General features: G+C 36.7%; 1 protein-coding gene across 3 annotated transcripts; it reads left to right on the forward strand.

Moving 5' to 3' along the window:
- Positions 1-10,437: 10,437 nt before the first annotated feature.
- LOC138335754 (MAPK-interacting and spindle-stabilizing protein-like) lies at positions 10,438-17,763 on the forward strand. Of its 3 annotated transcripts, XM_069284919.1 has the most exons (6): positions 10,987-11,201; positions 11,587-11,668; positions 15,784-15,937; positions 16,335-16,474; positions 17,190-17,491; positions 17,531-17,763. In XM_069284919.1, exons 1-6 carry the CDS (start codon positions 11,181-11,183, stop codon positions 17,639-17,641), a joined length of 810 nt encoding a protein of 269 aa, XP_069141020.1. In that variant the 5' UTR covers positions 10,987-11,180; the 3' UTR covers positions 17,642-17,763. The 3 variants fall into 3 exon arrangements, with proteins under 3 accessions (XP_069141021.1, XP_069141020.1, XP_069141019.1); XM_069284920.1 differs by lacking the exon at positions 10,987-11,201 and adding an exon at positions 10,438-10,512 and having other exon boundaries at positions 17,190-17,759; XM_069284918.1 differs by having other exon boundaries at positions 10,990-11,201; positions 17,190-17,760.
- Positions 17,764-22,754: the final 4,991 nt, after the last annotated feature.

Consider the following 22,754-nt stretch of genomic DNA (forward strand, 5'->3'; position numbering starts at 1 on the left):
TGCACCGCCGTGTCTATACATGTGTATGTTTTATGTATATACCCTATTCTATTGTAGATACACTGCTATGACTACACATGTATTTGTCTAATGTCTTGACCAACTGTAGATACACTGTGTGTCTATACATGTGTATGTTTTATGTATATACCATATTCTATTGTAGATGCACTGCAATGACTACACATGTATATGTCTAATGTCTTGACCATATTGTAGATACACTGCAGTGTCTACAGATATATGTGTGTTATGTCTTGACCATATTTTAGATACACTGCAGTGTCAACAGATATATGTGTGTTATGTACTGACCATATTGTAGGTACTCTGCAGTGTCTACAGATATATGTGTGTTATGTACTGACCATATTGTAGATACACTGTGTGTCTATACATGTATATGTTTTATGCATTGACCATGTTGTAGATAAACTGCTGTGTCTACACATGAATGATACGCTGCAGTGTCTACATATATGATTCATATCTTTGACATATATAAATGTTATGTCTTGACCATATTACAGTTTCTACATAAGCATGTGCATTGCATGTACTATGTCTTATTCAGATTGTAGACACACTGCAGTGTCTACCTGTATATATGTTATGTATTGTCATACACGTATGTGGTCTTTGTTTAGTCATACTTGTGTGATAACAATTCCAAAGAATTGACTTCACTTTTACTACATGTGCAATTTTGATATAGCTATGAATAAATCCATAAACATGTATCTGAACATTGTTTTCTGACATATGCTCTTTTTACAAATGATTTGCTAAAGATAAAAAAAAAATGTATTATTTCAACAAGAAACAATTCATTATTTTAATAAAGAAAGCAGAGAGACCTGATGAAAATGCTGAATCTCATTACAGGGTTATGTTAAATACACCTGACCCCTTTCCAAATTGTAATTTTAAAATTAACTTCCCTACATTTGTGTAACATACATGCACATTTTTAGCCTAATCTTTTTCTGGACAAATATCAATAGTATCTCTATCACAGAGCATAATATTTTACATTTGTGTCAATTGAAGCATGAAGAACTTTACAGGCAAAATATGTTTATACATTTTGTATCTCTGCTCAAGTTGCCCTGTCACTTCCCATCAGAAAACCATAATTTGGATTACATGTAAATGCATAATTTTTATGCAGTATAAAGAAGATGATGTATAAGATTCAGTGGACTTATTTGTATGATCAGTCAGACAACCTGCATTTTTAATGTTTTTAGTGCAAATAGTACATTGCATGTGTCAATCTTTGATTTGAGATTAAGAGCAGAATTTTTATTGATACTGAATCTATCTGTACTATACATGATGCATATGTATAGGTATGTATATGGAAGGTGTCATTATTCTAAATGATTGTATCTCTGCAACTTTCACTACATAAGTTAGCATGATCTATCCAAATTGGAACACTTTTTGAAGAATTGGTAAAAAAAATGTAGAACTTTGTGTTTGTGTCAGGATCCCTATAAAATTTCAAAACATGAATTCCTTTGTTTTCATTTCATATGTTGTGTTTACATGTCAAAAGACTATTTTTGCTAAACTGTACTGGATTAATTAGTTGACCTCCTCCTGGAGGACATTTCTAGTTTGTATTTGAAGAACAAATTCATTTCAGTAAAATTTGAAGAATCATATTAAAAAAAAAAATATAAAAAAATGATCTGGATATTAAATATCATTATAGATTATCTAATATATTTTGTCATTGACACTTGAATTGTTTATTTCCATTACTTGTAATCAGTAATTTTCTAAATATCAAACAAAATGTATATATTTAAAATAAAAGATAAGATATCATAGTCAGTATTTGAAGTTAATCTAGTATTCCAATCCACAAAATATTTATGGGTATAGATCGATCTATCGTAACAATGTTTTTTTTTTATATTTACACGGCATGTTCATGTAGCTTATGTATATATGTGTTTAGTTCTGTTGGTATTGATACAAATTAATATTTACGATGGGGTTACGGCATATTAGGTACAATGTATGTTTCGTATTTTTGTGTTCAGGAAACTTCGCATCGTGTCCGGCATACTTACACGCATGCACATTGTACATGTGTCACGTACGTACAGTAGATCAACATGTATATCGGCTGATAACACAACCATGTTAATTAGGTCCTCAGTGATTATGACAGTGTCACTCAAAAGATGTCCTAGTCAAATCAATACTAACAATTAAGCTATAAACATGCGGGCCACCATAGAAAATAATCGGCGTCGAACACGTGTGCTTCAATACATGTAACTTTTAGAAATGAAAGTCCGGGGAAATCCCCGTTACTATAAATAGTTTTATCTGTCGTCGGCAAGATTTATTTGCTGAATTAATTTATTTTTTGAATACAGTCAAAGAAATCACTGTAAACATGTTTCTTGACATTTTTGCGTAAGAGTTTAGAGTTTTTTAACTGCAAAATTGAGGACCATTATCCGTGTGTTCTGGCCATGGTAAAGTCGTCGATCGGTTTCGCACAGGTGCTTGTGAAACCGATCAACGTCAAGTCGTGGGACTGAGCAATTTTCCTTGGATGCATCTGTTGATTTATGGAGTCGTTGTATTGTTAATATGGTATGTTATGAATGATAAATTTGTGTATATTGTTCAGTATTTTCCTGAACTTCATCGTATCTATAAGTTATGCCAGATTGGTGAGAAAAAATGGTTAAAACTGACCCCATATTGCTATGTATCGCGTAAAACCACACATCACACGTACTTTTTAGATGAAATCTTTGTTTTTGAAAAATATGTTTGTAGATATTGCAAGATAAATATAAAATTGGGATACGAAGTTATCAACAGTATGAATTTCAAGCATTATTTTTCAGTACTTTTTGATTAGCAAGGGATTCAATATCGGGTCCGTGCACTGAATGTTACGGCGACAGAAAGACGACGTCATCAATTTAAAATGTTCCGTTTTTCAGTCTGCATCTTTTTTAAACTCAATAAAACATCATGAAGACATTGTTAAATGAAAATTTTATAAGAACAAAAATGATTACATGTTATCTCTAGTTTTAGCAGATATAATCAGTATCTCGATAGCTCCTAAAATAAGGGAGTTATGACGATTTGTTCAACACCGACACGTTATTGGCGTAGTTTGGCGTATCTGGGAGTTAAGGGGTTAAGGCAATGCCAAGCAAAAATAACGTATCAATATCGGTGACCAAGGATAAAAGTTACAATGTCAAAGAAATGCAATTTTCTCTGTGTATTCCTTCTTTGCATATTACAGATTTCAGTTCCCCTGCGGGAAGATATCCATCGCCATTATTTTGTGGGCGCAATTCACGTCGTTTTCTGTGACAATTATGACGTTACGCTTGCAAACACATGACGTTACAATCAATATCTACATGCAAGTGCAGAATAAGGATAACTTATCAATGACGGTTGATATTGATATGTAGCGTAAATCATAGAACGACACAGAGAATCATTTTCTGAAACGACTTTTAATTTTTATAATGGGAATGTAAAACGAGATTGATAATTTTGTAGAGCTGCAAAAGTTATTAACTTACCATTAATACTACACTTATTATCAACTTCCGAACAATCTAATTATAAATCAATAAAATGTTAATTTTCATAACTCGGTCCGTATCATGTTTCCCGCCGTCGTCCTAATGAATCTCCACAGTTATCATATATTACGCATGAAATCTTGCATACATTGTATGTTTGGTGGTGTAATCCCATCTTAGGTCATCGATATGTATTTTCTTATGTTATTTATGTTTTTAAGAAACCTTTAAATTTTGCTCCGGAAAGGTAGTGGGCCTTTAAACGAACCGAGTTATAGGGGTTCAAATCATTTTTTTTTTCAGTTATCGCCTTTTAAATTGTTTTTAAACTATTAAGCTTTGGGACCCCGCAAAATTATATTATATCAAACTAATTTTACGGATATATTTTACCAATCAAAAGTCGTTCCGACGTCCTTAAAGAGTGTGCTTGGTTACGATGGGAAGTATGGTAGCCGATTTTAGCCATGTTCGAAGACGCACTGTCGCTTTTCGCTTGGCGCACTATTGCTTTTCTCTTGGCCCAATGTCGCTCTTCAAGATATGTGCGCGTTAATTTTGTTGCTTTTTGGATGTTCGTAGCTCGACGCATCGTCGCTCTTCGTATGGCACACGATCTCTATTCGCTTGGTGATTCACATTTGCGATTCTATGTTCTCGCGTAAGACGCAAAATCTAATAGCACGCAAAAATTTATTTGTGTAGTGTTCCACTGTTACAGTTTAGTGGTGTACATTCCATTGGCAGTTTATACCGTTTTCAGCATCCATCTACACTGACCACTCCCTACTTGATCAGCGATCCAAAATACATTAATTGTTCTCTGTTGCTTTAGATACAGTTTTTTATGTTAGTTTATTTTAAGTTTCATAAGATATTTATCTGAAAAGCTGTTTTCTATAGGTTTTGAGGATGAATAAGCATAAACTCGTCGTAACCATTGTGCAGTGCCATTTCCAATCATTATGATAAATATATACAGTAGATGCTGTTTGTTTCTTACTGTATGAGCTTAAAGAAATTGATACAATTCGTCTTCCGCACAAATATAATGTGGGAAATTAAGGCGTTACCTAATGCTGGAGATGGCCGTATTGTGTCAGAAATGTCATTGTAAAGGAACTGTATTTGTACCACGATTCGGAGATTTTTCCCATGGTTAGTATATATCCCGTATCACAGGTGTCTTTCCATTGTTGTTAATTATACTCATATGGTTAACACGACCACAGGTAGATATTGAAGTTCGCCGACAAAAACATCCCCGCTTATGTCATCAGGGAAATTCGTCACTTCACATGTGCATTTCATGAAATGAAGAGCTTAGCTACTATATAAAGCCTATCTCTTCGAACATTACCTGACAAAACCTTTCTCTGTTTACTTTAAAAACATTTCATTATTTGTAACGGCAAGATTAAAGGGCCGAATCAACCACGCTGGGTCTATGACGACAGAAACAGATATTTAAACCCCAGAAACTAGTATCGGAGGGGTTTAACAATAACCGATAAAGATAGGTTGTTTGTAATTAATTTAGCTTACTTTGGTATGAAAGTAATGTGATTTACATTGCCTATAGATTTCCCCGTGAGCGCTGTATACTGTGTCTAAATCATGTGATGAATTAAGAGATAAAAACCAGCCGAGAGTTTAAAAACACAGACCGAGAGTATATGCTATTAACATGTTTATACATCATTTAGTGGATTTCTCTTTCATCCGTCAATATTTCTAAACCATTTCTAAACACACTTGTGTCAATACTCGAGGGGTTTAACAGAGCGCCGGTAGGTAGCACTATTTAGAATTATCGGGTGTACTTTCTCACCCCTGTTACTTCCGATAATTACCCGCCTATCGAATATACTCAATCATATATAAACACACATTGATCGTATTTAATGAAAATGACGAATCACAATCGACTTAATCCAAGTCATTCACTTAGATTTGAATCTAGAAACTGCAGTAGTCTAAATAACCCGATAAAATACAGACTTCATTTGGTTCTTTGGTCTGAAGTAATGCATCTTATTTATATCGTGTTACTTATATTTAATGTTTGTTATCATTTTTTTTGTTTCTGGAGAAAAAGATGAAGGAAATACTAAATAACATATACGTTTTCTTCAGTAGTCGAACCAATTAATGGAGTCGGATAAATATAAGTACATGTACATTGTATACTTGTTTCTGAAACCAACTTCTCATGCAATTTTGTACTTTATCCTTATTTAATAAATTGTTCTTTAGACTAAATAAGAATCATATTGTATTGCCATTCAGTTTTCATGTGCATCGATATTCAACGTAACTCAGTACTGTTAACCATGCATCTAGCGTTTTCGTGCCTAATTACCTTTTTGTGGCGATTTAATTTAGCTATCTAAAGTCATAAGTGGCTTCCTGTAACTTTGTCTGAATTTTTTCGTGTTTTTTCCCCTCCGAAATCTTATTGTCTGCAATGTAAACGCACGCGAATCTTAGCTTATTACTGAAATAAGGACAGCACAACGAAAATGTAGACAAATCGAGCTGCTCTAGATCTCTATTTATAAACAATGTATGAAATTAGAAAATGTAAAGCACGAAGAATTTTTTTGGGTTACAGTCAATGACTTATTATCTTATAATAAATAATTACAAAAAAGAAAAAGAAAAGACAAAAAAAAAAAAAAAAAAAAAAAAAAACCAAACAGATACATATGTACATATTTACATTTGCTTGTCACTTCTACTATATAAACGAACCAAGGCAAAGTGAAGCATATGTTGGTATAACTGACACCCAAAACGTGACTATTATGATGTCACTAATGTTTACGTGGTGACGTCAGCTGATCACCGTCAAAATAGCTGTTCCATCTCGTGGATTAAATCGTCGTGCATAAACGGTTTTCCTGGTCTAGCTTAAAGATGCTCCACCGCTGACATATAATAGTTTTTTCACAATCAAAAACAAGAACAGACGATTAAGTATTTTTCTTCAGTTACAAAGGTTACTCACTTTACACCATTACCACAATTGAAAAGTTTGAGCTTCTTATTTTACTTCAAGTGAAAAATAAGAAAAATAATTAATTGCATCCCGAAAAAATTCCGTGGCACTCTATACTATACGGAATGAAGTACTGATTGCGCATGCACCAAAGGCAAAATAAATTATTCTATATTGGTTTTTGTGTCAATTAGACATATATATACACGATTAAACACCAATTATTGTTCAAGTAATGAATATCATTTATGCTTTGTCGGCGGTGGAGCATCTTTAAAAAATGTTAATGCAGAGACCCCAAAATGAGTTGATAATGTATAAATAAGCATCAAACTATCTTCCTATGGCATCTATGGTCTATATGCTAACGCACATTATGAGGATTGTCTGCAAAGCTCTGGCAATCATATAAACCATATAGATGCCATATTGTTTAGTTTAAACATATTTTATTGACATAAAATGACAAAAGGATAAGTCATTAAGTTTTTCCAACTTATATGCGACTTCTCCTGAAATATAGAAAATATAAACATACATAAATGAATAGTCACGTGATTACATGGAACAAAATAGTATGAATTCACATAAAACACCAAGAACATTAAACTAGTAAGAGAGAGGGAGAAAGATAGAGATTAATCCCATTAATCAAGAAATTGATTTGTACTATTAGTATTCGTGTGATACCATTATAATATATAAAACAAGCGATGAAAAATGGGGAAAAAAATCTTGACAACTTGTAATGATATAGGAAATAAGTAAGAGAGCGAAAGAGAGAGAGGGGGGGGGGGAGAGAGAGAGTGTGAAAGAGAGAGAGATAGAAAGAGAGAAAAAGAGAGATGAAGAGAGAGAGAGAATCGATCAATCAAATCTACCCGTTCTTACCAGGAATTGCTGTACAGCTTTTGCAATTTTCATGTTATTAATGATTGAAATGTTAAGATCACCTTTGCATAGAATATCAATGTTAATGGCGCCTTCGTACCACGATAAATCAGTGTTGAGAAGTGCTCGATGATTGGCATACAGAGGGCAAACAATAAAGAAGTGATAGCTGTCCTCACAGGGATGTCCACACTGACAATATGCAGAATCGGTAAGATTTGCTCTAAAAAGGTCATAATTTAGGGAACTTGCTCGGTTTCTTAGACGACAATGGAGGATATTAAGTTTTCTTGGTCCATATGTTGCAAAAGGAAAATTAAAGTTTGTATTTGTTTTCAGGGATTTCATTATATTGAGTTTAAAAGAATTTATGGAAGGAGAATTTCTAATGTTATGGTCTAAAACATTCCAAAGATGTATAGTAGAGGGAAAAAATGAACTTTGAGATAATTGTAAACGATAGTAGTGTTCTCTTATTTGATATGCATTTCGTAAGTTATAAGGGGTTAAATTACCAACATCATCAGGCAATATATCTATGAGGAAACTTGGTGCCATACCATGGACTATTGAATATAACATCGAAAGTTTACGAGCTTCTCGTCTCTTAGAAAGTGGCAGCCAACCGGTTTCGCGGTATAAAAACTCAGTTTTAGTAAAAACTGGAAGCCCTGTAACAATCCTTGCCGCTTCTAACTGAATATTTTCAAGTTTTAAAGAATTATTTACTCCGCAGTTGTCCCATACTTCACACGCATACTCAAGCAAAGGTCTATATAAGTGAGATACAGTTTTTCCAAGTTATTTCTTTTTAGAATTAGTTTAAGTTTGCATAGGGTTGCTATGTATTTAGTTACTTTACTTGTGATATATTCTATATGGATATTCCACTTACAGTCGTTAGTTATAATAACACCGAGGTGTTTGTGATTATTAGTAAAATGAATGGGAGTGTCATCGAAAGTAAGGGACGGGTTATACGGTAACTGACGATTAGATATGACTAGAGCCTCTGTTTTAATGGGATTGAATTTCATCAACCAATCTTTCGACCGAATTTCTAGTTTCCTTAAGTCCGATTGTGCTTCGTTCTCGATTAGAAGTAAGTTCGAGGATGAGTAAGAGAGTGAGGTATCGTCTGCAAAAAGCCTAGATAGAGAAGCAAGATTACAAGAGATATCATTTATGTATATCAGGAAAAACAAGGGTCCGAGTACAGAACCTTGAGGAACACCAGCAAGTATTGTTTTAAAAGAAGATAATGATTGTTTTTCAAAAACCGCTTGTTTTCTGTTACACAAGTAGTTACTTAACCATCGAAGAAGTTGACCTGATATACCGTAATTGTTCAGCTTATGTATGAGACCCTTATGCCATACCCTGTCGAAAGCCTTCGAAAAATCACAAAATACCATATAGATGCCATAGGAAGATAGTTTAATCATAAGGGGAGATACTACTCAAAACCACATAGCCAAAATTGAAAAAATATCAAAACATGCTGCAAAGATCATTTTAAAATACAATTAGCGATATGTTTAGAAACTGAATTGGGAACCATTCGAAACAGTTTTATACAACGAATCCATTTTGAGGTTCTAAATAATCTGGCTTCTAATAACTAATATAACTTTAAGTTGTCAGTTATGTAGATTATCACATTGACATCAATCTTCATAATGGTACATGTACAGTACTGCACGTGCATGTAAAAAAATGTACATCACGAAATACAGTTCTGATTAAATTGCTCATCAAAATAAAATACAATAATGTCTTTCCCCATATTATCTTTGGATTCTCATATTGGCTATACAAAAATGATGTCTATTTCAAATTGCCATGTAATTGTTTTTATTGAAGGGTATGGGCCGCTTTACTGTTCCTTTTAACAATGACATGTAGCGTATTCTTTTACTTGTAACCATTAATTTAATTTGATTTAATTTAATTAAATATTTCTCGTCCATGTTTCGTTCGGCAGTTAGTTTGCCCGTTCATGCGCTACTTAGGAAGATACTGTAGTATTGTAATGTTTAGCTCCGTAATTAGGAAAGTGGCCTGACTATGACGTAATATTAGTGGCCATTACGTGTTGTTACGTCATATGCGAAAATTTGTCCTCGTGCTCGCGTGAGAATGGTACACAATTTCACCTGCCCTGCCCTTCCTCAATTAGGTCTTACAATTAAATTAGTGATGACCCCCGGTTGTTAATGTTGATGTCAGGATATCTATACAATGGAGACATTTAATCGAATTCAGGGATAGTCTAACTGAATGTTACATATAGTACATACGCGACGTCATTATAACACGTCTGTTTTGTGTCTTGAAATATTTTATCGAACACCTTTCAAATCGACGGTAAGTCTGTAAGAGTGACCTCCCCTATCCCGCATTAAGTGATGATGAGGTTACTCATTAAATTAAAATTCGAGAAAACTTGCCACTACCCGCATGTCAAAATGCTTTATATTAAGTAAACATATTATCACTCGATCGAGCTACAGCGAACTATCTTGTGAGGCTTAACAAAATGTTTGATGTAAAATAGACTATCATGAAAATAAAAATACAAAGATACAAATCGAAACCGAAAGCATCCTTATTAATAAACCTGTATATTGTACTTGCTATGAATGACATTCTTTCTGATTGTTATATATACTCGTACAGGAAACAAATAATGCATAGAACCTATTTGTTTTCTTCTGGCATTCTAAGGTGACGAAGAATAAAGATTTTTTAACAAAACCAACTTATTATACTAACCAGGCTCCGTAACCTTTTATTAAGTATAGCAATATTTACCAGTGACATTTCTTAGGTCTACTTGAATTGTAATACACAAAAAGCAGGAAAGTTATGTTTGTTACTAATTAGCCGTATATGACTTGAAGCATTATGAACACATTTTATGCACTCGTGGATATTATGACGTCACATGCACGTTGTTATTGTAATGCGGTGACGTCATAATGACGTCATGGAGAATGGGTAATATACACGGAGAGCAAAGGATGGAAGTTGACGGTAAGTCTTTTTTTATATGCTACAATACAATTGTACACAAATTGTAAGTTCGAAATTAACTGCATTTAAAATTAAGGCCTATTCACATCACAGCTGCGGTAAAATATTGAGCTCAACAAAATACATGAATATTGTAATGATCGACCCAGTCCCCGCGCCCAATCTAACGTCGGTGGGGGTATTATCGGACACTTCATGAAAAAACGTCAAAATATCTAAGACCTATAGTCAATGCTGTAAATGATGCAACTGTACTCCAAAATCATTGCATTTCATCTGATGAAAAAGGAAATTGTATTTAGAGCACTCTACATCAGAATACTTCCACGATAACACCATATTAACGACCTCGATAATATTCCAACAGACGTTATACGATTCTAGGACTAAGCTGTAGGAGTCGCGGGTATGCCAAGCTCCCGCGCCCAATCAAACTTAGGATTTGCGTACAATTATATTATTGTAGCATTTAAATTGACTGGGATGCATGAACACATGTAGAACTTGTAGAACTAGAAGTGGTGGGGAGTTTCATGGTGACAACTCAACTGAGGAATGATCTTACAGAAAGCCAACAGGAAAATGAGAGAAGAGGCCGAACGCAAGAACGCTGAAGAAACGGAAGATTATGTGTATAGAGTCCGCGGTCACCATGGAACAGGAAAATTATGAGATTTCCAAAACAAGATGTATAAAAAACAAAACATTAGATCTATTCAATGTTGGAAATTGAAAACTTTTATTTATTAATAACAATGATCAACTTTATAATGTATATTTTAGATATGGAAAAAGAGGCAAGTTGCCTGCTACCATAAATATCTTATCTTGTCTTATCTTATCTTAACTCAAGAGTATATAAAAGGGTATCATGTCTACATTAATGTATTTTATTTGATTTTGAGAATCAATAGAAAACCTACTTTATTATATATATTGATCTTCCGAATAACTGTCGCAAAATATTTCTTAAAAAAACAAACAAAAACAACAACAACAGATATTAGCTCGTTACAGTTGCTAATTTTATATGTGTAAACACAATATACAGTATAGATTCAACTACAATTTTAGGATGAAGAGAGTGCTAGGCCTATACATTGTACAAAGATGTTGGACCTGGTTCAGTGTTTACTTGCTCTCACCATTTATACAGGTAAGTATAACAATGATTTATTGTAGTATAAAAGTAACTTACACATGGTGGTCAACTACCTACATCATGTCTCACGGTTTAAAAGTTAGATTGATTTATTTCAAATCCAAACAAAGTTTTACTGGAATCAGTTGAATGAGTATACATACTCTTAATAATACTGTTCAGATCTCAAGAGAGACTGTTCACTCAAAATCATTTTAACATAATTATTACGATAATTTACAAACAGTTGTACAGTATATTATGGTTATTTTAGGTAAATTTCTTCCAAATATATTCATGTATGTACCTGATTTCGCAAAATAAACGTTAATCCATGTTTATATATTGCCAGAGATTAAAAATAAAATCTCTGATATAGCGTATATTAAAATAAGTTACGTATTCGCGAAAGAAGATCCAGAAATGTGACCTTCGTCGGACAGTCAAAGGGAGATAACTCGAAAAACTGTGTTTGACAAACCATATTTTTTTTGTAAACCTTCACAGTATATGGTCCATATGGTGGCTAAAACGATTTTAGTAAGTGTGCATTAAATATTTTACAATGGTATTAACCCATTAAATATTATGTTTTTATTCAAAGTTTGTTTCAGTTTTTATTGTCTATAAAGAATCAGCGTAAAATTATCCATCGACGAATCAATTTTGTAAACAAATGTACAACTATTCAAATAAAATCACCATATTGTTGTTGATTCTTTCTACTAAAAATCAAGTATTTGATTTTTTAAGAAACTGATAGAGTCTTCCTTCGTTTTAAGTGACACCTTGTATGTAACCAACTATTACCCAGAGGAAAGACAATGTGGATAAATGCCCATAAAATTACCAACATGTATAGTATCCTTTCTAAATTAAGTGTAACTGTTCACCGTTTAAAAGCAAGTAAGGCTTGGTTTTGTCCAGTGAGATTTGGTAGAATATATACGTAGTTAGGCTTGCTGTGGACAGTGAGAGTTGGTACAGTAGTTAGGCTTGGTTGTGACCAGTGAGAGTAAGTACAGTAGTTAGGCTTTTAATTGGTTGTGACCAGTGAGAGTTGGTACTGTAGCTATATAGTAAGGCTTGGTTGTGGACAGTGAGAGTTGGTACAGTAGTTGGGCTTGGCTGTGGACAGTGAGAGTTGGTACAGTAGTTAGACTTGGGTGTGGCCAGTGAGGGATGGTACAGTAGTTAGGCTTGGCTGTGGCCGGTAAGAGTTGGTACAGAATAGTTAGACTTGACTGTGACCATTGAGAGATGGTACAGTAGTTAGGGTTGGCTGTGGGGAGTGCGGTGAGAGTTGGTACAGTATAGTTGCGTTTATAGTTAGGTTGGTAGTTAGTTGGCTTGTCTGTGACCATTGAGAGTTGGTACATTAGTTAGGCTTGGTTGTGACCAGTGAGAGTTTGTACAGTAGTTAGGCTTGGTTGTGAACAGTGAGAGTTTTGTACAGTAGTTAGGCTTGGTTGTGACAGTGAGAGTTGGTACAGTAGTTAGGCTTGGTGTGCTGTGAGAGCTGGTACAGTAGTGAGGCTTGGTGTGACTGTGAGAGTGTAGAGTTGTACAGATTAGCTTGACTTGCTTGAAGTTGGTACAGTAGTTAGGTTGGTGTGCCGTGAGAGTTGTACATAGTTAGGCTTGGTTGTGACCAGTACAGTAGTTAGCTAGTTTACAGATGACAGTAGTGTTAGGCTTGGTGTGTGACCAGTGTGAGAGTTGTACAGTATTAGCTTGGTGTGACATGAGAGTTGATACAATAGTTAGGCTTGGTTGTGACCAGTGAGAGTTGGTACAGTAGTTAGGCTTGGTTGTGAACAGTGAGAGTTGATACAGTAGTAAGGCTTGGTTGTGATCTGTGAGAGTTTGTACAGTAGTTAGGCTTGGCTGTGAATAGTGAGAGTTGGTACAGTAGTTAGGCTTGACTTGACCAATGAAAGTTGGTACAGAAGTTAGGCTTGGTTGTGGACAGTGAGAGTTGGTACAGTAGTGAGGCTTGGCTGTGATCTGTGAGAGATGGTACAGTAATTAGGCTTGGTTGTGACAAATGAAAGTTCGTACAGTAGTGAGGCTTGGTTGTGATCTGTGAGAGTTGGTACAGTAGTTTCACTAGGCTGTGACCAGTGAGAGTTGGTACAGTAGTTAGGCTTGACTTTGACCAATGAGAGATGGTACAGTAGTTAGGGTTGGCTGTGGCCGGTGAGAGTTGGTACAGTATAGTTAGGCTTGACTATGACCATTGAGAGTTGGTACATTAGTTAGGCTTGGTTGTGACCAGTGAGAGTTTGTACAGTAGTTAGGCTTGGTTGTGAACAGTGAGAGTTGGTACAGTAGTTAGGCTTGGTTGTGACCAGTGAGAGTTGGTACAGTAGTGAGGCTTGGCTGTGATCTGTGAGAGCTGGTACAGTAGTTAGGCTTGGTTGTGACCAGTGAGAGTTTGTACAGTAGTTAGGCTTGACTCTGTGAGAGTTGGTACAGTAGTGAGGCTTGGTTGTGAACAGTGAGAGTTGGTACAGTAGTTAGGCTTGGTTGTGGACAGTGAGAGTTGGTACAGTAGTGAGGCTTGGCTGTGATCTGTGAGAGATGGTACAGTAGTTAGGCTTGGTTGTGACCAGTGAGAGTTGGTACAGTAGTTAGGCTTGGTTGTGATCAGTGAGAGTTGGTACAGTAGTTAGGCTTGGCTGTTGCCAGTGAGAGTTGGTACAGTAATTAGGCTTGGTTGTGACAAATGAAAGTTCGTACAGTAGTGAGGCTTGGTTGTGATCTGTGAGAGTTGGTACAGTAGTTTCACTAGGCTGTGGCCAGTGAGAGTTGGTACAGTAGTTAGGCTTGACTTTGACCAATGAGAGTTGGTACAGAAGTTAGGCTTGGTTGTGGACAGTGAGAGTTGGTACAGTAGTTAGGCTTGTCTGTGACCAGTGGGAGTTTGTACAGTAGTTAGGCTTTGATGTGGCCAGTGAGAGTTCGTACCGTAGTTAGGCTTGAATATGAACATTGAGAGTTGGTACAGTAGTTAGGTTTGGTTATGGACAGTGAGAGTTGGTACAGTAGTTAGGGTTGGCTGTGGCCGATGAGAGTTGGTACAGTATAGTTAGGCTTGACTATGACCATTGAGAGTTGGTACATTAGTTAGGCTTGGTTGTGACCAGTGAGAGTTTGTACAGTAGTTAGGCTTGGTTGTGAACAGTGAGAGTTGGTACAGTAGTTAGGCTTGGTTGTGACCAGTGAGAGTTGGTACAGTAGTTAGGCTTGGTTGTGATCTGTGAGAGTTTGTACAGTAGTTAGGCTTGGCTGTGACCAGTGAGAGTTGGTACAGTAGTTAGGCTTGACTGTGACCAATGAAAGTTGGTACAGAAGTTAGGCTTGGTTGTGGACAGTGAGAGTTGGTACAGTAGTGAGGCTTGGCTGTGATCTGTGAGAGTTGGTACAGTAGTTAGGCTAGGCTGTTGCCAGTGAGAGTTGGTACAGTAATTAGGCTTGGTTGTGACAAATGAAAGTTCGTACAGTAGTGAGGCTTGGTTGTGATCTGTGAGAGTTGGTACAGTAGTTTCACTAGGCTGTGACCAGTGAGAGTTGGTACAGTAGTTAGGCTTGACTTTGACCAATGAGAGTTGGTACAGAAGTTAGGCTTGGTTGTGGACAGTGAGAGTTGGTACAGTAGTTAGGCTTGTCTGTGACCAGTGGGAGTTTGTACAGTAGTTAGGCTTTGATGTGGCCAGTGAGAGTTCGTACAGTAGTTAGGCTTTGTTGTGGCCAGTGAGAGTTCGTACTGTAGTTAGGCTTGAATGTGACCAATGAAAGTTGGTACAGAAGTTAGGCTTGGTTGTGGACAGTGAGAGTTGGTACATTAGTTAGGCTTGGCTGTGACCAGTGGGAGTTTGTACAGTAGTTAGGCTTTTTTGTGGCCAGTGAGAGTTGGTACAGTAGTTAGGCTTGGCTGTGGCCAGTGAGAGTTGGTACAGTAGTTAGGCTTGGCTGTGGCCAGTGAGAGTTGGTACAGTAGTTAGGCTTGGTTGTGGTCAGTGAGAGTTGGTACTGTAGTTAGGTTTGTCTGTGGCCAATATTAGGTGCATGTCGTGGCCAAAGATGGTCACTATATTTGTAATGTTTGTATGTCGTGTTTGTTACAGGACTGGCTGAAGGTAGTACAAGTTGTTACTACAGGAAGTCCTACTACTCCTCCTACTGGTCACGACGTTACTACTCCACCGCCTATCTGTACTGTCCCGAGGACTGCTGTGGATACTTCTACACCAGGTCATGCTGTAGCACTCTCAGTCTCAGGTATTTCATTTAAACAGTACAACTGCTTTAATTCCATATTCTCCGCTAACACTTTATGAATTTTTATTTTTTTATTAGTCTCCGTATCATCGGGTTAATTCAGAGTTTGATGCTCCCATTGTACACGTTCCAACATATGGACATTGTCCTATAAACAACTACATTGAGTGCAAGTTTTGGTAATTTATAAAATCCCCCTCTTTAACTTGTACAGGCAAATGTATGTATTAGGTCGGATAGAGAGTCGGGGTAGTCTTGGTAATTCACGAAGGAAAGGTATTCGAGAACGAGAGGATATACTTTTTTTCGGATATAATACTGATATTTAGATTGTATAGAAAAATGATATATCTATTCTAACTACATTTATCCATCGATTTGTTACATGTATGGGCAGTGACGGATCTATAGCGGGAGCAGCCGTAGGTTCTTTCTTCTTCATCTTCTTCGTAATCTTCATCCTCCTCGTGATAAAAAGATATAACAGACATCGGGTGATGGTGGCAAGCATCAATCCTAACCCCAACGTCACCGTGGGTAAGTGCTTACGTGACGTCATCATGGACAAGTGTCTAAGTGACGTCATCATGGGTTAGTGTTCGCGTGACGTCATCTTAGGTAAGTGTTTACGTGACGTCATCATGGGTAAGTGTCTAAGTAAAGTCATCATAGGTAAGTGTTTACGTGACTTCATCATGGGTAAGTGTTTCCGTGATGTCATCATGGGTAAGTGTCTAAGTGACGTCATCATGGGTAATTGTTTACGTGACGTCATCATGGGTAAGTGTTTACGTGATGTCATCATGGGTAAGTGTCTAAGTGACGTCATCGTCGTAAGTGTTTACCTGATGTCATCGTTGGTAAGTGTCTAAGTGACGTCATTGTGGGTAAGTGGTACGTCACCAACGTTTTTGACCCGTCATTACGTAATTTGTACAGTGCATTATCAGAGGTCATTAAAGTTCAATGCTACCATTTCATTTATCTCACTCAGCATAGTTGCTCGACCGGTTCATTCCAAAATATAGAAATATGGAAATTCCTTCCTGAAGATTTTATTTGACATATTTGTACAGTTATTGTACTAAATATTATTTAGTAAAGTGTCTGACACAACATAATAATGTGTTTTTTTTAGAAATAACAGAATGGTAAAGGAATGAGGTATTGGTAACGGTGGAAATATTTATTAATACATCATGATGTCAAAGATTCACATGTCCCTATCTTTATTTCATTAATTCTATTTCAGTAAAAACGGAAACGCATAATCATGCAGCCCCAGCAGTAGTACCAGTACCGGCACCGCCACCTTACTCCGAGCCACATGTGCCCCCGGGACCTGCGCATTACCCTCCTCCTCCGTCAGCGCCTCCTAGTCCCAGGGGTAATATTTACCATCCTCCTCAACATCCTCATGACCCACGGGGTAGTTATCCCCCTCCTCAGCCAACCCACCATCCCGGGGGTAGTTTCCCTCATCCTCAGCTCCACAACAACCCCGGGGGTAGTTACTCTCCTCCGCAGCTCCCCAACAACCCCGGGGGTAGCTTCCTTCCTCCGCAGCTCCCCAATAACCCTGGGGGTAGTTACCCGCCTCCCCAGCCAATATCAGGTCCCAATAGCCCAGGAGCAAACTTTTGTCCGCCACCGCCTGCCTATAATCAAGTCAATCCGTACCCATCACCCCATCAAAAATACTGAAGGACGCAAGGACCAATTCCGACGGAAGAACTTTGGAATAGTTCCATATGTATAGATAATTACGTGTGTAAGTAAACGATAGGTGTATATTCCCTCTTCACAACGAATCAAACACATGGTCATTAAAATCAATATATTCTTTAATATATTTAGTTTTTCTTGCTTAATAAAAATAAACATAAAAATAAGATATGCGATCCATGATACAAAATATTGGTTAAAGTTATTTCCCTTTGAACGGTATTTGCAATTTGGCAAACCACAACAACTATTATTCACTGCATACTGGTACAAATAACTAATTCAATCTACATATTATAAGATAGCTTGTTTTTACTGAAGTGCCATGTATCTAATGCTTTCATCAAGATGAACTTATAAAATAGCACATTGAACACTCGGCAAGAAAAAAACATGGTACTGGTGTATTGCTTCATGTATGTACCAACAACTTAAATGCCAGCTTGTGATAGAGATGCCATACATGTAATGCGAGGATACGCATATCTCCTGATGCATGGTAATGTGTTCTAGGTTTACAACTAATGTAACAAACAATAAAATATTTACATCCAATGCTTTAGTAACGAATGAATGAGGTTAGGGGTTAAAAAACAAAATACGAACATCTGAATTCCTACTTACACTTCAAATGCGGGGATTCTAATGTAACATTTAAAACATAGGTATGCCATCTACAATGGGCTGAATATCAACCTCAGAAACGTCTAAAGGTGCAGTTCCGAACCTCAATTTTGACTCTTATAGGCATCTGGTTGATAACCAGCTATTCCTAAAGGTTACTTTGAAATATTGCAAAAATATTTATATGACAATGGTTTTCCCCGAGGAAGATAGACACAGAACAGTCATTCCCTAATATTATAGAAAAGGTACCAGCTGTGTACAGAGAACACATTTTCATCATTTTGAGCATGCAAAGAGTAACTGCAGCTGTGTTAGATTGCCATTTATAAAACGTCCACGTGATTTAAAATTTCACCAGGTATGCGAAGAACTTCGTAAAAAACCATTCCGTCAAAATGTGAAATAGGTACTGTTGCCAATGCCCTAAGCAGTTGATGTAATATGTACTTTGTAATACGAGCTGTAATAATTATAGCCCCCGCTTTACCTTTTTTTTAGAATACAAATCTTATTATCATCTAATTTCACGGCGAATTCTGAGTCGGAAGGGTAGGATTCTTTATTTGCAACACACGAAGCTTGCTGATAGTCTGACAGGAATTGTTTCCGTGGGTTGAGATTTCCCAAGACATTAAAGGATTATTTTTCTCTCACTTCGTCTGGAAGGCGCGGGTAACCGGTCGTTTGTTTGTTGTTCTACAGACACTCGGACACTCCTTTACCACCAAATCAGATACGTCCTTAAAATACACGAAGTGTTTGTAGCAAACCTCGAAACGCCTAACGTGGCACAATGTTACTGTTTATAGCAAACATCAAAACGCCTAACGTAGCACTATGTAACTGTTTATAGCAAACTTCGAAACGCTTAATGTGGCATTATGTTACTGTTTATAGCAAACCTCGAAAAGCCTAACGCGGCACTCTGTTACTTTTTATAGAAAACTTTTTAACGCTAAACATGGCGCTATGTTACTGTTTTTAGCAAACCTCGAAACGCCTAACGTGGCACTGTTTTGTTGTCTATAGCAAACCTCGAAATGCTGAAAGTGGCACTTTGTTGCTGTCTAAAGCAAACCTCGAAACCCTTAACGGGGCACTATTACTGTTTATAGAAAGCTCGAAACGCTTTACGTGGCACTTTGTTTGCAAACCTCACCGCGCTGAAAGTGGCACTACGAAACGCCTAACGTGGCACTTAGTTACTGTTTTATAGCAAACATCGAAACGCCTAACGTGGCACTAATTCGAAACGCCTAACGTACTGTTTACTAACGTGGCACACAGTTTAACATGTTTGTAGCAAACCTCGAAACCAACTAACGCGGCACTATGTTACTGTATATAGAATACCTCGAAACGCCTAACGTGACACTATGTTAGTTTATAGCAAACCTCGAAACGCCTAACGTGGCACTATATTACTGTTTATAGTTAACCTCGAAACGCCTAACGTGGCACTATGTTGCTGTTTATAGCAAACATCGAAATGCTGAAAGTAGCACTTTGTTTCTGTCTATAGCAAACCTCGGTGGCACTATGTCGCTGTCTAAAGCAATCCTCAAAACGCTTAACGTGGCACTTTGTTACTGTTTATAGCAAACCTCGAAACGCCTAACGTGGCACTATGGTACTGTTTACATGTTTAGCAAACCTCGAAACCCCTAACGCGGCACTATGTTACTGTATATAGAATATCTCGAAACGCCTAACGTAACACTATGTTAGTTTATAGCAAACCTCGAAACGCCTAACGTGGCACTATATTACTGTTTATAGAAAACCTCGAAACGCCTAACGTGGCACTATGTTGCTGTTTTTAGCAAACATCGAAATGCTGAAAGTGGCACTTTGTTTCTGTCTATAGCAAACCTCGGTGGCACTATGTCGCTGTCTAAAGCAAACCTCAAAACGCTTAACGTAGCACTTTGTTACTGTTTATAGCAAACCTCGGTGGCACTATGTCGCTGTCTAAAGCAAACTTCGAAACGCTTAATGTGGCACTATGTTACTGTTAATATAAAACCTCGAAACGCCTAACGTGGCACTATTTTGTTGTCTAAAGCAAACCTCGAAATGCTGAAAGTGGCACTTTGTTGCTGTCTATAGTAAACCGCGGTGGCACTATGTTTGCTGTCTAAAGGAAACCTCGAAACGTTTAACGTGGCACTTTGTTACTATTTATAGCAAACATCGAAACGCTTAATGTTCCATTATTTTACTGTTTATAGCAAACCTTGAAACACTGAACTTGTCATTATGTTACTATTTATAGAAAATCTCGAAACGCATAACGTAACACTATGTTACTGTTTATAGCAAACCTTAAAACGCTTAATGTGGCACTATATTACTGTTTATAACAAACATAGAAACGCTTAACGTAGCACTATGTTACTGTTTATATTAAACCTCGAAACGCCTAATGTGTCACTATGTTATTGTTTGTAGCATACCTCGAAACGCTTAACGTGGCCCTATGTTACTATTTATAGCAACACTCGAAACGCTTAATGTGGCACTATGTTTATAGTAAACTTTAAAACGCTTAACGTGGCACTTTGTTTCTGTTTATAGCAAACCTCGAAGCGCTTAAACTGGCGCTATGTTACTGTTTATAGCAATCCTCGAAATGCCTAACGTGTCACTATGTTATTGTTTATAGCAAACCTCGACATGCCTTATGTGGCACTATGTCACTGTTTATAGCAAACCTCGAAACGCTTAAACTGGCACTATGTTACTGTTTATAGCAATCCTCGAAATGCCTAACGTGTCACTATGTTATTGTTTATAGCAAACCTCGACATGCCTTATGTGGCACTATGTCACTGTTTATAGCAAACCTCGAAACGCCTTATGTGGCACTATGTCACTGTTTATAGCAAACCTCGAAACGCCTAACGTGTCACTATGTCACTGTTTATAGCAAACCTCGAAACGCCTAACGTGTCACTATGTCACTGTTTACAGCAAACTTCGAAACGCTTAACGTGGCAGTTTCTTACTGTTTATAGCAAACTTCGACACGGCTTACGTGGACTATGTGACTGTTTATAGCAAACCTCGAAACGCTTAACGTGTCACTATGTTATTGTTATAGCAAACTTCGAAACGCCTAATGTTTCGCTATCTAACTGTTTATAGCAAACCTTGAAACACTAAACGTGGCACTATGTTACTATTTATACCAAACCTCGAAACACATAACATGACACTATGTTACTGTTTATAGCAAACCTCGAAACGCTTAACGTGGCATTTTGTTACTGTTTATAGCACAAACCTCGACATGTCTTAAAACACAACTATGGCCTTACTATTAATAGCAAACATCGAAATGCTTAACGTCGTACTTTGTTATTGTTTATAACAAACCTGGAAACGCCTAACGTGGCACTGTGTTACGGTTAATATCAAACCTCGAAACGCTGAAAGTGGCACTTTGTTGATGTCTATAGCAAACCGCGGTGGCACTATGTTGCTGTTTAAAGGAAACCTCGAAACGCTTAACGTAGCACAATTATCGGTGATCACGTGGCCAATGAGAAGTGACAAAAAATGCAGAAAAATAATAATACTGTTTATAGCAAACATCGAAACGCTTAACGTAGCATTATGTTACTGTTTATAGTAAACATCGAAACGCTTAACGGAGCACTATATTTCTGTTATAACAAACTTCGAAACGCTTAACGTAGCACTATCACTGTTTTTTAGCAAACCTCGATACGCTTAACGGAGCACTATGTTATCGACATCTTATACACACATTTATTCTCCGAAATACGACCATATTATTTTCTACTTTAAATATCAAAAACATTCATCTCTTAAGCATAATACCAAGTAGTTGGAAAATATGTATTGACAGCAATATCCCCGACTGACATTGTGTACGGAGTTCTGTTTTGTTCTAAATAGGTCGATATTAAACGTACCAAAATTCTCCATTTCGTTACCATGGCAATTTTAAATTTTGGAAGTGTTACCATTGTATCCTACGAATTAAAAGATATAAATTAATTTTGATTTTGTTTGGTTTTTTAGATTTACGTCCTATTAATAGCCAGGGTAATACGTTTTGATCAAGTCATAAAAACACATAGTTTCAATCAGAAAATGATATAATGACCTTAGTCTTAAAAATTAATGCATAATGGAAACATACTTTTCCGTACAATCATACAATGTAATTTCTGAGATTCTCCGAGTGTAGTATTTGTTTGTTTTGTTTATTAAGATTAATACACTATTAACAGCTAGGGTCATTCATGAACGGCCTTCACTATGCATGTCAAAAGATTGGTGTCAGGGGAGACGTTAGAAGGAGAAAGAAAGTTAGTTGCCATAATTTCTATGTCCTACACTGACAAAGAACGTGACCAACTGGAGTGAAGTCATTGTTCATTGGGAAAAAAGGAAGATAGGCAGAATTTAAAATGATGAAATGGATGTCTTGCAA

Source organism: Argopecten irradians, chromosome 11 (assembly GCF_041381155.1).
Source record: "Argopecten irradians isolate NY chromosome 11, Ai_NY, whole genome shotgun sequence".
NCBI lineage: Eukaryota > Metazoa > Mollusca > Bivalvia > Pectinida > Pectinidae > Argopecten > Argopecten irradians.

Coding starts and splice junctions, on each gene's coding strand:
- LOC138335754 (XM_069284918.1), top strand. CDS start 11,181: ATGAGATTTCCAAAACAAGAT. Junction 11,202..11,586: donor TGAGATTTCCAAAACAAGAT/GTATAAAAAACA, acceptor CTACAATTTTAG/GATGAAGAGAGTGCTAGGCC. Junction 15,938..16,334: donor TGTAGCACTCTCAGTCTCAG/GTATTTCATTTA, acceptor ATGTATGGGCAG/TGACGGATCTATAGCGGGAG.